Raw genomic sequence first — 17880 nt, 5'->3', positions numbered from 1 at the left:
GTGTGTCTGTATTTCCAGCATAAACTTCAATTTTATGGGTTTACAAATCAGATGTTTTAAATTACAGCTGAATGAGACTGAAGACTCCTACACAAGTTGTCATGTCAAAAGTGAACTGGGGAAACATTCATAAACATTTTTTTGCGCTGGGTATAGCATGTGGAAAAGAGAGGTTATGAAAACTACTTTTAAGCCTTTGAGAATAGTACGGCTACACTGCATCCTCTGGGTGGTTTTGCTTCGAGGCCTAAGTTTACCAACATCCCAGTGACACAGAGTAACACAGCAAGTCCTGCATGTACCTCATGATGCTGGCATAAGCAATGTTCTCAGTCTCAGCGTCCTGGAAGACCACTAGAATATCACTACTCAGCTGCCATTTTAGCCCTTTGGGACTGCTGATAGCATCATTCCTGGGATGGCTTTTATGTTACAGCTAAGGATCAGCAGTTCTAGGGCTACTTTCCAAGAGAAGACAAATCCTTTGAACTATGTAGCCAAAGACACTGCAAATATTCCTTTAGCCCGTAAATAAGCTTGGATTTTTATTATTTGCCAACCTTTGATTTATGAAATACTTTTATACAAAAACAAGGGAAGAAGTAAACAAATTTCAGTCAGCAATACAAAGTGCAAGTGACTTCCACATAACCTGCAGTTAGAAAATAACACCCATCGTTTTTGGGTGGTAAAAATTAACATAAAGGAAAAAGGATGGTCAGTTGATGTATTAGCCTGGGATTCTGTCTATAGAGCTAACACCACTTCTCAGCCTTAGACATTCTGTGAGCCAAATCATGAAGGTCCAGACTTTCAAGGTGCCCAATTCCCATTGATTGTCTTCAGCAGGAATTAAGAACTATATTAATTCTTGTGCCTGTGCTTCAGGCCACAACACGTAACGTGGAGGTTGCTTCACACACCTCATCACACAGGTGTAGTGAGGATAAACCCGGTGAAGTTCATGAGATGTTCATGTGAGACAGGCAAGTAGCTAAGATAAAATGAGCTGCCTAAAAGGTTACATATGTTGTATATCACAGTCATTACAACTCCCCAGATTATTTGGTCATACTACATCGATGTGCCAATCCAGGTGAGAACTTTTTTCCGTAACAAACTATTGGCTGTGTGCATTGCTTTCCCTTTGCTTTCCTACCCATCAGACTTCTTTTTACAAAAGGTTCATTTTCATAACGTAAAAGCTAGCTGATCTTAATGGTGTTGGAGAAGGATGATGCAAGAGGACTTAATTCTGATTGTGGACTCAAGATTGAGTCATGACTGGGTTTGACAGTATTTTTTTAACTGTACATTTTTAAACTATTATACATTATTCTCCAGTCTCTGGGTTCATAGCAACTCACAGAATTTACATACAGTTGTCCTGGTTTCTGCCACAAACGAGGAACAAAATCTGCAAAGTTCTAAAATAGACTAGAAATATTGGCTAATCTGAAGTTTCAGAAAATTGTTAAGAAAATGCTCCACCGTACATCACTTCTGAGGTTTCGGATTTTGCAGAATTTACTGTAGATGACTGCATTGCAGTGTTTATTAGTAGGGCTGGAGAAAAGAGTTGGAAGGAATGGCCAAAACCTGCAGTCACTGACAGCTCCTTCATGCTGGTGGGAAGAAGAAGGGGAGCAGCCAGTTGCTTCCTATGAAACACTGTCCCTTTCTGACAGGAGAGGTAAGGACACACTCCAGATTGCATGTATATGGATATTGCATGTGTATGCCGCTGATCCACTGCCCACAGAAGTCAAAGCTAAACTGAGTTTAACAAGAGCTGGACTAAGCTGACGTTTTAGTCCCTTCAACTCAGCAAAATACTTCACCTCCATCCCTGGTCAGGATGGGACCCAATCACACACCTAATTCTCAATCTTTGATGTCAGGTGGCCATTAAAAATGCCATCCTGAACACAGATGAACTTTGAATGGAAATGCTATTGCTCCAGCACAACTAGGTGATACCAAGAAAATCAAATATACCTTTACTGTAGAGCTCTACAGAAAACAATGTCTCTGCAATTAAAAATAAGTAAAGTACAGAGCTCTCAGTGACTGCTGGCTCTGTTTATTCAGTATATTTTGTTTATTAGGTATATTAGGAGCCGCTGTAGACTGCCTTTGACAAACATTTTCGGTATCTACAAAATCCCGGTAACACTAAACAGTTCGGATTGTATCCTTTGAAACTCCTTTTCTAGACAACATTCATCTTCCTAATTAATAATTAATCACACTGTGTTTTTAAAGAGATTATCAGGTGTGATAGCAGAGTGTGCCTAAGGCAGTGACTTCATTAACCATACAGAAGAAGTTTACTTTGTAGTTCTCCAGCCTGTCGCAGGGGTAGGTGCCAAAGGGGTCTCTCTTGGGTTAGAAAGTCAAAGAGCAACAATTTAAAGCAGGAAACAATCGGGCTATTATTTTTCTTTTTTCTTTTCTGTCTTCAGGAGCTTTTAAATCATATATCTTCAGATGCTTGTTGTGCAATTTAAGACTCGCATCGACTTTTCCTACAAAAAGGCCCAATCCTGTGAAGAACGGAGCGCCCTTCCAAGTCAGACTGAAGACCCTCCTCTGTTGGTGCACGTTACCATGGTAAGAAGAGTTTACAAACACTGTTCCACCTAAGAAGGCTTTGAACGGCATTTATGCAGAGCCGCTCCACAGCATGCCAAGAGTGTCAGCAGGGCTAGAAACACTGATTTCGCCTGCAGGACAGTATGTCAAGTGCACTCTCAGCAAGAACCCGCAGCGGATCCTGCCCAGACTGGAACCAGTTTGTGGCCCTGACCTGAAATGTCAACAGCAGTATGAAAGCTAGCAGCTCTCCCCAAGGATCACAGGACTATTTTCAATGTAATCAGCCAAGAATAGTGCTGGACAAATAATCATTATCGACTAATTTTATTTGGTTTTGTCAATTGGGCAGCTCTGTGCGTTAATTCTAGAAGGATTTCTGCACTATCAATGAAAAAGTTTCTCTTCTTTGCAATTTTGCTATTCCCATTGCTTGGTTTCAGTACTGATGGATACTTTATGCTTTTCCCATTAAGCTTTTGCTCACCTTTATGAAGCGTCACTAGGATTATTCTCACTGATGGGGAAACATGGAGGGTAGCGTTCTGCCCACAGATTGGACTGATAATACAGGCGAGACTGAAAATCAGACACTCTGGCTCTACCTCCTCTCTAACCAGCAGGATAATAACAAAGATCACAAATCACAGAACACAAAAACACTTTTTTGAAGTGCTTTTCACAAAGGAGTTGGAGAGGAGGGTGCAAATACCCTCTGTAACTTAGCACTAATCTACAATTAAATATACTAGTGAAACTATTTGATATTTCACTATTTGAAATAGTGAAACTATTTGATACAATGGGTCCATTTCTCCTTGAATTTTCTCCTGTGAATTATCTTCTATTTTTAGGTCTTTTATTTTTAGGCTGCTGCATGCTATTGCTGGGCAACTCGACCAACTATTAATTGGAAATGTTTTGCTTCTCATGCAGTTTTATTTCTTTGCTTTCTGCACCACTTAAAGCAAACTGTCCTCCAAGGAGATGACAGGCTACAGAGAGCACATTTAAAGGACAGTTACAAGCTGTGCTCTTTGGGCGCAGTGTGGCACTACTATAAACCTTTTGCTGTTCTCTCCTCCTACACCTGCGTACGTTTGTGTCTGTGCATGCATTTTTCTTAAGCCATGTCAAACTTTATGGAGTATTAGGGCCATATGGCAGCGGTTCAGCAAGCTCTCAGTATGCAGCTGAGATTACAAGACTCCCTGAGCACAGTCGGTGGAGTCCCGTGACAACATCCGCGTGCCATATATGGTGCTTGGTCATGACAAGTAGATCCAAATGATCTGACATGGGGAGGGGTGGGAGCTGGAAAACCCAGCAGGGCATTTCACAGCTGCAGGTCCCCACATTTTTGGCAGCTGCATTACGGACTTTCTTCGAGGTGCTGTGCCATCCAGCCAAGTTCCAAGCTGTACTTAAGAGAGTGGTACATGATCACAACCACTATTTTTAATACTATTGTCACTACCTTTCTCAGTAACCTAGACAACAGCAAAAACCTCATTTCTTTCCAGTTCCAGAGCGCTACTACATTAGTTTGAACTACTGTTCGAACTGAAGTCAGTGGCAAAGCACAAGTCAGGAATAAAATCAGCCCCTGTTCAACTGGCATTTCATTTAAAGGGACTTAACATTTGCTGGGATATTTAACTCTGCAAAGCTCACATGCCTTTGCAAGCTACCACTTTAAAATGCTAGCTAAAAATATTTGCCTTATCTGAAGTCAGACGAATAAATCCTCCCTACTGCTGGGTACACAGTGTGGCAGTGTACAATACAACTGCAAATTTATTCGTTAGAAACTGTACATCTGTTATGATTTACACTTGCCAAAATATAATTCTTTATGGCAACAATTGTTTCATGGTGCTTAAAGTTTTTCACCTCTGTGCCAGGAATCTCATGTGGGATAATTCCATGACCTTGGAATCCAGCAGATACATTCCACATCTGTCTGGTCTGGGAAAGCCCGAGTTTGTTGTGTGAAAACCAGAGGGGGAACGTAAGACCTGGAAATATCTGAAAATACAGAAACTGCAGGGCTGCTTCTTTTTTCTTTTTTTTTAATTACCAGTTTCAAGCGCAGTAAATCAATCTCACAGAAGTGGTTACTTTGCTTTTGTAAGCAGACATTCGCTTCTGATCCTATCTTCAATTTAAAGAATATGGTATAAACATTAAAATAATTCTATCTCTGGAAAAAATCACAGCCTTTAAATATTAAAACTAAATCATGTTGAAGGTTGCTTGAGATTTAAATGGAAAAGCAACCAACCTACTGCAAGTAAACATCTTACTGGTACCTGTGAGGACTTAGGATGGCAGAAAAACTGTAGCTACCCTGGAATCTCAGGATAATACTTCTCTCATTAGACTTTTTAAACAAAACATGAACCATAAACAGCCTTGTGAGCAGTGAACTCAAAAAGCCCTGGTTTCCTGTGACTCTTCCCTGTGTACGCTTTCTGTTATTCTAATAATTTGGCTGAGCTCCTGCTGCAGCCTTGCTCTCTGTGGGGCACTGTAGCATTTTCATGCATACAGCCCGCACCTCAGTAACCTGCACCCTGCTACAACCTGTGCAACACTGGAGACAAGACAGTGGACAGAAGGCCATGAAGAAAAGGTTATTCCAAGAGAAAAGGGGAAAAGGTGAATGTGCTTGCTTGACAGAAGGGGGAGACTAAATGTTCTTGTCCATGCTAACCAGGATGATATCCTGGTTTGAAGCAGGAATTGCTGTTCTGATCATCACCTAGGCTAGAACTCTCCCTTTCAACAGGGTTTAATGGTTGGACTTCAGTCTGCAAATCCTGAAGGTGCCAATTCGCTTATAGGCTATGTCCTTCTGCAGGACCAATATACTTAAGATGGTATCCGAAAGGGATGTCACATAGGGACACAGTGTTGCAGGCTAACCAGAATGGAACAATTTCTTTATGAAGTTCATACAAAACTCTGACAACAATTTAAAATCCATGTGTGAGTCTTGAGTGTCTTAGAGAACCTCTTTATGATACCAGTCACAAGATCCCACTTGGAACCAGTATTTGTGATGCTGGTGCACCACAGCTTTGTAAATTGGTAACCGATTTGTCTAAGGCATGCCGTAAATGACATGGTTTATAATAAATGAGTACCTTACCCAAAAATCATGTGGCAAAGTTTAGCTTTGTACTACTGGACATACTGTACTCCAAAGGAGGCTGCATTCTGGTAATATATGAAACGGTTTCTGCATATATAGCAGCCAGACAAATTGGCTGCATTTTGAGTGTTTTGGATTATAAGGTGACAAACATCAAAAAAACATATGAAAGAAGCTAATGACTTTTCAACATACTGTGACAACAAAGCAGCCAAAACTACTTTCAACCAGTTTGTAGAATAATGTGTTCCTGGCGGCTTGCATCAACTCTCCTGCAGAAAAGTTTAACATCAAAGATGTAAACTCCTGTGAAATCACGTTTAAAATACAAAGCTTAAAATATGTGTGAGCAGGCACAAATACTACTGCAGCACAAGAAATAGTTGATACTGGTGTTCATTCTTTAATGTAGAAAAATACAGACAATTTCCAAAGTGAGAAATCATGTTAGATTTATAGTGGAAGGGTGAGGTGAGCGGCTACTTTATGATCATGCAGTATGCAGGGTTAATACTTTTCTACCTATTCAAGTCTTAACAGCTGTTCCATCAAGGGGGGGGGAAATAAAAGCCCTTGGTAATTCTTAAGCAAGCTGCCAATTTTCCACATGGGATTTGATGGCTAAGAAAATTAGGCTTTCATAGCCTCATGCTGCTGCAAGGAATAACAGCATACTTAGCAACACTAGTAGAAATAAAAATTCCATATTTGTGGAAAAAAGTTATATTTCCCAAATTTTTCTTATATACTAAATATCTTATTAACAAAAAAGATCTCTATCTAATATCTAGACTCTTTTATTCTGCCACTATTGTTTTGAAGGGGCACTGCTTGTCACATATTTAAAGTTCCTTAAGTGTCTAACTGTGTGATATGCAGGTGCAGTTATTTGCCACTGCCACTTCTGTGAGCATCAGAAGATGAACTATGTTCGTAAATCAAATACGTATTTCCAACAATGAAGAGGAAAGAAGGATGGAATTTTAAGTGTCAGATATTGATTATGAAATCAAATTCTGGCTGCCTCGGATAGAGGTACCTGTCCAAAAATCCACAGATAAGGAGCAATCAAAGAAAAACCTGTTGGCCTCTAAGCCATTTGGAATGGGCACTGTACAAGCCCATTATCACCTGAGCAGGGCAGGATCTCTTTCCTCCTAAATCACATCACAACACAGCAGCCTGATGGAGCCAGAGATGTGTTCTGTGTACATACAACTGGATCCCAAAGCAACACAATACCAGCTTCCTTACATCCATGTGACCCTCCTTCTCCCACAGAGAGGGACTCAGATTACCTCCTAGTTCCTGTGCCACCACTGCCTTGTTGCTGGTCATGTGACATCTGGCCTGGGGTTTGCACTTGAACTGTCACCACACAGCCAGATGTTGGTCATTCCCTGTCTATAGCTTTGTGTAGGAACACTCACAGCTGATACTGAAAAGCTCCTACTTCAATACATATACAACCATATCCTAATGCTTTCTTGTTATTCTTAGTCTGAGTCTCTCTAATACCTTTTTATAATTTGTTATATCGCAGCACCTAGGTATTTGTATGAGAAACCAAGGATCCAAATATTTATGTCAGAGAGGGAGGAAAAACCCCATCAGCATCTGTTTGCAGAAGTGAGATGGTGGAACTGAAGTGTCAGATAATCTCCCAAAAAGATGTCAGCATTTTCAGCTGCCTGACAGATCTGTCTGCCTGTGCAAGAGTAAACAAGAAAATGGCTCAGCCATTTGGACTAAGTTTAAGGCAAAACAAAGAACAAATTATCCATTTTCACATCAGGTCTCCTGCTCCAGTTTACAGATGTTCATTTGTGATCTCCCCTATCAGTCTCTTTGGGAACAATAATCAATGCAGTGTGTGGCTGGCCAGCCTTGTTGAAGTCCTGGTGATTTAAACAAGAAAAATCTCATGTAGAAAGCAAACCTTCAAACAGCAAAGACACTAGACACACCTCAAAATTCCTCTGCGTCTTCAACTTACTGGAAATTAGGGATCGTCCCGCCTAAGACATTTCCATGGAACTGCTGTCTGAATTCATTTGAATTTTGAGCAATTCTCCTGGTTTGACTGGAGTTAGTTCAGATTTATGCTGAAGTAAGAGATTAAACTGAACCCAAATGTTTTTAATAAAAAGTCTTGATCTTTACCAGGAAATGACAGAGTTTATCAGGATGCCAACCTTACCTCTGTAATAATGAAGAAGTCATCACCGGGCTCTCCCTGCACAACAATTTTTTCTCCATCTTCAAACTGGACAGGTTCCAGAGCATCAGCCACTGTCAGCCGCTCCCATTTGTCCAGGGACTCTAAAATATTGAAGATCATAAAGCTTTATTGTAAAAAGACTCTAACTTTGGCTGAAGATTCGTATCTAAACTGACAGCTCTGCTATGCCTGGTTCTGTTATAAAAGAAACATTTCTTTCATCCAGGCACTTCGCACGAACCTCCAGTTGGGAAACATGAATGTATTTATTCATTGTGTCTTAGACTTTAGTAATCACCCAGATAGTAATCTTAAAAGTTGGACAGGAAAAGTTGGCTCCAGTTCCCTATGCCTGCGATCTGATCTGCGCTGCCCTGATGGTGCAGCGGATTGGAGCAGCCTAGGAGCTGTTTGGAGATACCAGTGATATGGGAGTGCCAAGATCCTCTCTTACCACATCCCACACCAGATGTCAGAACAAGTCCTACTGTCTTTTCATCAGAGTTGCTCTCAGCTGGTTACCGATGGCCCGCTAGATAAGCGGTGCAAAAGTACCGATCTAAAAGATGACTCTTCTCCATGGGTGAGACCACGCAGCACTGAAGCCAAGGGCAAGACGCTGGTAGCACGGGTGGCAGTGGGACTAGAGGCTTGGTATGGGTATTTGAAGCAGCACCTCTGTTTCATTTGCCAGCGGGATGGCTTACAAAGTGGTTTTCTTTTCATTCCCCCATTTTGAGAGAAAAGTTAAAAAATTTCAAAGTAAACTTCAGTAAGAAAATACTAATGGTCTGTTTTACGAGTAATGGAGCTAACCAGCCTGGTTCCTGTGCCTTTGTGTCCTATCACCCACCTGCAGCTGCCACCAATCCCCTGTGATGCCTACATGGCAAAAGACAGCCTGCACAGGGGCTAGTCCAGGGCTGCTCAGTGTCCCGCTGCCTTCCTCCTCCTGCATTTGCTAAGGGATGAACTTTACCCGTCCCGTCCCTGGGGAGAGGAGGGGTGCCAACCCGTGACTCTCTCCTCTAACCATTTGCATGAGAATTCAAGACAATGAATTGTGCTTGAACTTCTGTACTTCTGTCAGATTTGACTGAAAGAAGTGACAGGTTTTAAAGTTATTAAAAGAAACAGATAATACAATGACATAACCTTCACTGCCTCAAAGAGCTGGACTATAATTCATGCACTAGAGCTCTGCTGATTCTTACTTTTTATGAATTATTGACTATGGTAAGTCAAGACACGGCTCCTGACACCAAGATTAGACCTGGGCCCTTCTCTCAGACTCTAGTTTTCCCATTTTTTTCAAAATATTGCTTAGGAGTATTGTGTGGGGGTGAAAGAATTGTTCTTTAAAAGTTACAAAGCCTGTTGGCTGAGCTCAGAAGTGCACGCTGAGTCTGGTAACAAAACCAGATTGAAGTGATCAATGCACCAAAGGTAAGTTTTCAGTTGCATGGCACTCATATGTCTTCGTGTTTTTATGCCACTTTCTGTTGCTGTTTGGGAAATGAATATTTCTAATAATTTCCCAAAATAATCCCTCATGCACTTTCCTGTGGCTTTTGCTGCAGAAGCATTAATATCAAAGACCGAGCCCATATTGTCAATGCAACATTCAAAAAGTGCTCTGTTTGACTAAGAATAAGCATAAAACTCTTTCATACAGACTAGAGGAGGCTTTTTCATTAAAAAAAAAAGAACAAACTTGGTAATTAACAATGAAAAGAAAGAGTCTCTTGAAATTTCTTCTTCAGTTGGCTTTATGAAAAATTCAAAGCTAACTCTATCTGTGGTCACAAAGTGTTTCTCTTTTGTCTAGGAGAATTGTACCACTACAAATACACTGGTTAATGGTTCTTGCAAATAGAGTATTATATAGAAGATTGTACATGATAAAACTCCTAAAGTTTTAGTTGCAGAGTTAAATTCAAGCATCCAATAATGTAGACCATATGCAAGTTTTTGCAATTTCTAAATTGTACACATCAACTAATGGCTTTACATTTAATTAAACTCCAGAAGAAAGAGTTTAAACAATTAGTTTTCTCATATCTTGTTCAATACACTATAAGCAGCTACTGATAATCTAAAACATCCTTATATTTAAAAAAAAAAAAAGCTCTGAGAGTTACATGGCTAGCTACAGACACCTCGCAAGCCTTGAAATAAGATACAGAAGAAGCAGGTAGAGGTTTTTCCACCACAAAATCACAGAGTCCTGACCACATTAAGGCATGACGTGAAGTTGCCTTCTCAGTGCTGTGTTGAGATTTCTAAAATACCTTTCCGTTTCCCAGCTGCCATCTACATTTTAGACATGTGAAATAGATCCTTACATATTTCACTTAAATTCTCGATGGTCCTGAAATGATGCATTATTTTGTCTGGAGATTTTCCGCACTTAAAAAAGGTTCAAATCTTGAAGTCCTACATCATTTTTCACTCAGATTGAAGAGCCATACTACAAACTAGGATATAATTATATTGCAAACCGCATGTTTAAGGAAGCGCATTTTTGAATAACCTTTCTACTCTGAAATTGTTTTGAGATGCCTCATTGTTGTAATTGCTTCTCATTAGTGCAGGTGCAGAGATCCTTTTTTCTTTAAATACTCATTGCAATTTGGTATAATTTTGTGCTCTTAATTTAGGAAGATTTAACTTAAGCATAAACTAAGGCATTTAAATGACGAAAACTTCATTAGTCAGTGAGCAACATACTTGGCCTTACTTTAAGCATACAAATGTAATTGAAAATTTCATGCGTAGCACCTGTCAGAAGTTCAAGTGTATTTTCTCTAAGACTCTCATATTTCAGGTAAATAAGCTCAAATGGCGAAGGAATACCATAAACAAGAAAAGGAAATTGTTTAAACAGAAATATAAGTATTTTAATTATATAGCAATTAATCCTGTACTTTTTTTTTCAAATAGCCCCTGCAGAAACATGATGTTTCTCCTACAGCATCAACATTTCATTGTACTGTCTAACACTGTCCTCCTTATTAGAAGCTTTTGTTCTCCTAATGGTGATTGATTGGTCAGGCATTATGGGTTATGGGTTTGTTGTTTTTCCTACTGAAGGCCATCGAGAACATGTCCAAATTTCGTGGCTATCACATTAATCAAAGGGAAACAAAATCCAAGGACGAGAAGCTAAACAGATGTTTTAAGAATGTGAGACAGGGGCTGTAAAATACACAGAAGAAAAAAAAAAATCAGTCCATTTTGATTTGTGAGGTTAGTTTGTTTAGTGCACATAAATACAGTATTCTCACAGGAAAAAGCTTCTCACCTGTCACCTGGAAGGATGTAAGTAGACTTTATGACAAATGCGTATCTCTGCACTGCTTTCTCCTCTATCCATATGATCTCTACTGCAACAGCAGCTACCAGAAGGTTACCAGTGCATGCCTGCTCCCATATTTAAGGAAAGATTTTTCCTTAAAAACAAATGTTCAGTGCATATTAAAGAATGAAAAAAACAAGTCCTAAAAAGGGCCCTTTACACTTTCATTCCTTCAGAAACGACGCAACCATGAGACCTTCTGTTTGACCACCACCGCTTTCATCGAGCCATCAAAGATGAAAATTCATTCCGCCAACACATATAACAGAGGAACTAACACACAAGTCCAAAGGGCAACTGACCCAAAATGGAGACCTTGCTCAGGAATTCTTCATACATCTTCCGCTTTCTCAGCGTGCTGCCCTGTTATTAAAGGAGAGAGAAAAAGGAGGTAGAACATTACACAAAGTATTTTTGTGATTTCTTCCTACAGCTGCTCTTTTTTTTCCCCTCCCCTTCCAAATCTTAAGCACGGCCAGTATAAACAGCCTAAGGCAAATGTTTCCCCATAAAATGTCTGGGCAAGTTGTATTCCTGATAAGCAAAGACAGAAGGAATCAAGTTCAATCCTGGTGTAATTTCAGTGACTTCACTGGTGTTACTGGACACCGCAGATGAATTGTATCCATTATTTACAGGCACTTATTTTAAAGCCAGAGCTTCATCAATTAACTGTTTAGCTAATTCAATATATATCTTATTACCGACGAGGCCCTGCTAGAAGGCAATTTACAAATAGAAAGTAGGATAAAACTTAAAATGACCCCCTCATGGGTCCCATCCTTTTAGGTTAAAACCTCTTTAATGCCGAGAGCGTTTATCTCTAAACCTGGTTTATATTCTGCACGGTGTTGTATGTATTGTTACTGCTGAGCAACCGATTCGTATTATTTTAACACGATTTAAGCATTTTGGAGCAGACCATCAATGTATATGCAGCCACCAGCAGAGTCATTCCCACTCTAATATTTTATTGTGTGACAAATTACTGAGAAACCTTCTGCTTACACAGTGTTTGATCACCATAGACAGAAACCACAAGGAGTCATTCCAGCACACATTTCTGAAGGAGATTCAGGTATGAATAAATACAATGCAGTTTTACCAAAACAAAAATCATTAATTCATCCTTAACTCCTCCTGCCGTGACACAAGTGACTTGAAAACCTTCCCAGATACTCAAGAGGAACTCCAGGATCTTCCTTGGCACTGTGCAGTTTATTCCACACTGTTATATGACAGCCCCCATCAGGTAGATTCCCCATGGATATTGAAGGCTGCCCAGTGCCTAGTCAAATCTACAAGGCAGGAGTACAGCATAAAGATGATGTACTCATCTTCTGAAGAAAGGGGAAACACAGATGGCTTTCACTTATAGGCTGGGCAGAGAAGGCAGAAGCAAATGTCAGTGTCTGCCATAGAAAAAGCCACTTCTCTATTCCTCCTTCTCCAAGTGAGCAGTGGTAAGTGCTGGAACCAGAGGCAGAAGGTGGGGATAGATAAAGGAAAAGGAGAAGAAACATTTTACCCTCCACTGTCAAAGCATTCAGAAATGTTTCACAGTATGAAAATGGGAAAGGCTGGGGTACTCAAGTGCAATGATGTAACTAAGAATTAAACATTGTCCCTCTTCCTACACGCATAGTGTAGGTGGGGCTTGATCCAATGACCACTGGAGTCACAGGAATTCTTCCACCAACATCAACAGGCTTTGGGCGTCAGCAGAAGCTGCCGGGTGCTCTCCTCTGGGGATGGCTCCCCTTTGCACCTCTCTCCTGGGGCCACCCCTGCTCCAAAACAGCTGCAGCACCGTCAGGAGCTGCCACTCTTCCCAGGTATCTCTGGATCAGCAGCAGCACCAGCTACCAAGGTCTCCCCCTCTGCACCCCGTTCATAATTTCCAAGTCTGGTGATGACAGTTCGCCTCTCAGCGATAGCATCGGTAACCCTTGTCTGACCTCTCTGTCTGACAAACCTGGTTCTCAACCTCGGGGGCCCCCAAGAGCATTTGAAGTGCCAGAAAGGAAAAAAAAATGAACTTCAAACAGACGAGGCTCTGCAAACCACGCCAGATCCTGACAGCTTGCTGCGAGACAAAGAATGGAAAACTGGACACTGCGCAGTTGTTGCTTTCCTCCCTGCAATCGAGTGGAAATGAGACCAGCAAAATTGACAGCTGTGGAAAACCAGATTGGTGGTTTAGTTTGATGGGCTGGGGCACCCAGGGACAGATGTGGAAAATGCTTTTTAAATGACTTTGCGGACACAGATGAATTTTAAGAAGCAGTAATCAGTAGCCATAAGTGACGCCTGACCACAGCTTCGAGTATTTAGAGATGCAGACAAGACCCAGGAAGGTAAGAATTGCAGGCATCCTGCCTGGCCCAGAGAGCAAGAGCCCATCACTTCCTACAGGAAAATGGGTGTGTTACGTCTTGGCTAAACTAAGCCAGGGCAGTGGTACAGAATTCACCATGAAGACAAGTGCAAAAGCAAAACTGAAGTGGAAAGAATTAATTACATGTGCTATTATAATTTTTTGCATTGTGATAGTATCTAGATAGTATCTAGACCCTCAGTGGGACTCCACTTAACACAAATATCCCGTGTCTCAGAATGATACCACAGGCAAACATAAGGCAGAATGAGAGCCATGGGAAGAACTAGTGGTTGAGGCTTAGAAGTCCTGTTTCCCAGCACATGCACTGAAACCTGAGGTGACCCAACTGATGGCTCATGACTCAACATGCAGGATGGCTCCATCCAACCCTCCATGTCTCCTGGAGTAGACAAACAACAGCCTCCAGGGCAGCACAAGCCACCTGACAGCAGAGCTTCACCTAAGGCTGCCCAGGCAGACACAGAAGCTCCCTCTACATCTTCAGAGCACACGAGGCTGGATCCCGATTGGCACAACCAGATCCCAATTTCTCTTCCAAAAGGAGAAGCTTGGATCACATCACGAGCATTTTTTTCACTTGTGTTTTCCTGCTCAAGCTTTCATAAACACAGTGAGGTGAAGAGATTTTGAAAGAACACTAATATAAGCTAAGAACAATGCAGCAGCAGAAATCTTACAAACAACCAAAGCATGTGCTATTTGCATTGGTATTAATAATCTTTTCCTCCCCACGAAACAGAGAGAAAGTGCGTACTTTCTACCTTCCTTGATCAGCCTAATATTCCCCTCTCATCCACTCCCATAGGCATAATGTCATCTCTGACTCCTGATGCCGTTTTTCTACTTGTTTTATCTGGTCTAGTCGCTTTACCCAAATTGTTGAGGCCATGAGTATGAACACCATCATAACCTCTTCTACTAGCCTTCAAGTCACTTCTGCAGAAGTGTCAACTGGCACACCGTCTGGGACATGTGCTAAGTCTGTTCTTATGCAATGTTTTCACGGATCTTCTAGAAGCAGCAACAAATCAGACAGTAACGATATCTGCAGACTAGGAGATACTATGAAAGCTTGCCAGGACAGGAAAATAACAAGAAAGGACCTAGAGAAATTAGAAATGAGAGTAGAAAATAATAGAATGAGCTTCTGTTTGGAAAATACAGCTAAGAAATGCAAAGGAAAAAAAAATCCAGAGCACAGATGTCTGACAGGTGGAGGAAGACTGGAAAGTTGTAAAGCTGAAAGAGATTTACAGACAGTAGGTAAGATCTGGTTTGCAACATCAGACTGCAGCAAGAATACAGCCAAGGCTATTTTGGTCTGTATTCTCAAATACATCATCCAGGAATGAAGTTTAGAGTCTCCAACTCCATGGCTCGGATGTGACGGTGCCTGGCATGCTACACTCTGCCTGGGTACCTCTTCTCCAGAAAAGTGCTCCCAGACCAAACTGAGCCTGAGAAAATGCTAAAACACTTAGGGAGAGCCAGTAAGGAAGGAGCAGAACAAATTCAGCCTGCATAGGTCAGCTCAATGCTGGGATCATAGGTATGTCATGCTCATAGCTAGCATGCGTTGTTGCAAGGGTTTTAAGCAGTCAGTGATAATCATCTACAGATATATGACAGAAAGAGAGGGCAATTTAGTACAGCATAACTCAAAGTAATAGGAGAAAATTAAGAAAATCTAATTTAGGATGAATATCAAAAGAAGTTTTCCCAACGTAGGAATTATTCTCTTGCAGAAAAGTTTCCCAAGGGAAGCAGTAGAAATCTTACTGCTTGAGCCATATAAAAACAATAGTAAATGTACATGAATAATTCTGCACTGGCAGGGCTCTTGATGGCATGTTTTAAAAGGTCTTCATTAATTCTGCTTTTTCTAACCTATTAATATCTTATTTCAATAGTCGCTGCTTCTCCCTCTCCCCTCTTTCCTTTGTTCACGTTCTCCCCAGTTCTGAGCTGTCATGCACAAGCTCATCTTCTTAAAGATAGTGGTTCCCACTAACTAGGAAGACTCGTTAATATGCTAAGCTGCAGTGCTCCTCCCTGAAACAGTCTCAAGAAGAAACAAGATCACTTGCATTTGCCAAATCCACCCAGAAAAAGAGCTCAAAGCCAGTTTTAGGACACCTAAAAATGTAGCAAGCCCTAGGCTTAGCTTAAGCAATACACAGGCTAGGAAAAACCAATGTCCTAGAGATTATAACAACTCTTGTTGAATAGGACTGTTGCATCTCTTTTCCAACTGCCCTTTCTTCACTTTTCCTGTTCTCTTCCACATTTTCTTCCCACTCCTCCAGTCCAGTCTCTGTCTTTCTTCCCCTCTGCTCACCTCTGCTTTATCTCTCCAGCATTCTTCATGTCTTCTTTCTTGCTCCATTTTTCCAGGTGCACAGATGGGCTGGCTGGAGTTGATCAGGCCCTTCCTAGAAATTCCCACTTTCAGTAAGAAGCCAAAGAAATGGCTACCGAAAGGCAAAGCATGGCTCAAGTTTCAAATAAAAGAGTTATGCTGCAGGAGGTGCCGGAATGGCCTTCTGGACTGCTTCAGCCCCATTTAATCCCTGTGTAAACCTGATATTGAATGATGCTTTGGGTGTACATTCTTACAGAAGCATAAAAGAAAGAGTCACTGTGCATACTGGCCATGAAAACAAAATAGCCTGCAAGATCCCGGTGCTACACTGCACAGATGTTGGACGGATTGCAGGCATCAGATTTGCTTTATGTTTTGGCCACCATGCAGGCTACATTTTACAGAAACACGAAGTCCGGACTTATTTTGTCTGAGAGGAAAAAGGCAGTTGTTAAAGAACTTATTCTCAGGTTCAAAGCTATGAAAATATGGTAAAACAAAGCTAAAATAGCATAAATAAAATGAGGCGTAACATTAGGAACTGACTAACTTGATTTCTTGTGACTTATATCCCAATATTACAACTCACTTTCTGTGAGCACAGTTTGCTGAATAGGCAAAAAGTATCGTACCCCAAGCAACTCTGCTCTCAGAACCAGGTGTCTTTGACCATGGGGACTACGGGACAGTTAAATAATCCTGAATCAAGCCACCTTAAAGAAGAAATTACAATAAATTAATACTTCAAATTTCCTTAGTCTGGGAACTGAATTGTCTGGGGGATCAATCTGATGTTGGGATACAGACATTTGCTTCTCTGGTATTTGTGGCATTTGCTATATTTAGAATACAAATATTGTACTACCCTGGGATGTTCCCCACTCCATGATGCTATTGAATCCCAACTGCAAAGAAGAGAGCAGGAATATTTCAGCAACTGAATTACGTGAGAATCCCACGGCAAAAAATTCCTTTCCATCTCTCCCAGAAGAACGTAAGTAAATAAATATAGAATATATACATAAATATGTGTGTGTCTGCTTGTGTGTGCATACACAGAGAACATATACATTAAAAAAATTGCAACAGAGTGAAAAGTATGAAATTCAGCACAGATAATTTTATGAAATAAATGGCACACACAGATGGACAGTTAATTTGTGAGTATACTGAGGGGGGAACGTGTTGAAGTGCTTTTTGTAATTCATCTAGTACAATGAATTTCATGGCACAATACTTTGTTAAGGACTGTAGTGAAGGCCAAGCAATTTCACTGCAAATCCTAACAAAAAGAACCATCCCAACATTCAGAATCATCACAGCTGCTAAAACAAACTTGAATGTGACCTTCAAGCCATCAGGATACCTAAGCTGAGAATGAAATATAAAGAAATGTATCTGTTTCAACAATCTTCTTTTGGGACATGCTAAATAATAAATGGATGACAAGTGTAACTAAAAGCCAGCAGGAACTTTTTGCATCAGGCTTTGTCCATCCAAAAAAATGAAAACCCAAACTCCCAGGCCTCCTGAGATGCATTTTACTCATACCATAAACCAGTCAGGACCAATGAGACACATAAGTGGGGAAAACAGCACTAAGCAGAAGTAAAAACTAGAAATTACTAAATGCAAAGCAAAGAACCAAAACACAGCCTGCAAGGAGAAATGAGGTAGAGAGTCAAGTGTCTCATGACAGGATAAAATCTTTTTGGCAAGCACAGACCTGAAGGCATGATTTGCAAATAAATATTTACAACTTGAATAAAATTTCAACACTAGACTG

At 40.8% G+C, this 17880-nt stretch overlaps 1 protein-coding gene across 3 annotated transcripts in view; it reads right to left on the bottom strand.

Moving 5' to 3' along the window:
* PRKAR1B (protein kinase cAMP-dependent type I regulatory subunit beta) overlaps window positions 1–17880 on the bottom strand; it is a 104140-nt gene that overhangs the window by 12631 nt on the left and 73629 nt on the right. For all 3 annotated transcript variants that reach the window (XM_075104998.1, XM_075104999.1, XM_075105000.1), the window contains exons 8-9: window positions 11634–11694; window positions 7953–8074 (exon numbers count right to left, since the gene is read on the bottom strand). In XM_075104998.1, the coding sequence (XP_074961099.1) occupies window positions 7953–8074; window positions 11634–11694 (183 nt within the window). The remainder of the gene's footprint in view (window positions 1–7952; window positions 8075–11633; window positions 11695–17880) is intronic.

This window comes from Phalacrocorax aristotelis, chromosome 10 (genome assembly GCF_949628215.1).
Source record: "Phalacrocorax aristotelis chromosome 10, bGulAri2.1, whole genome shotgun sequence".
NCBI lineage: Eukaryota > Metazoa > Chordata > Aves > Suliformes > Phalacrocoracidae > Phalacrocorax > Phalacrocorax aristotelis.
Note: the sequence above shows the minus strand (reverse complement) of the source record. Positions and strands in the feature narration are given on the sequence as shown.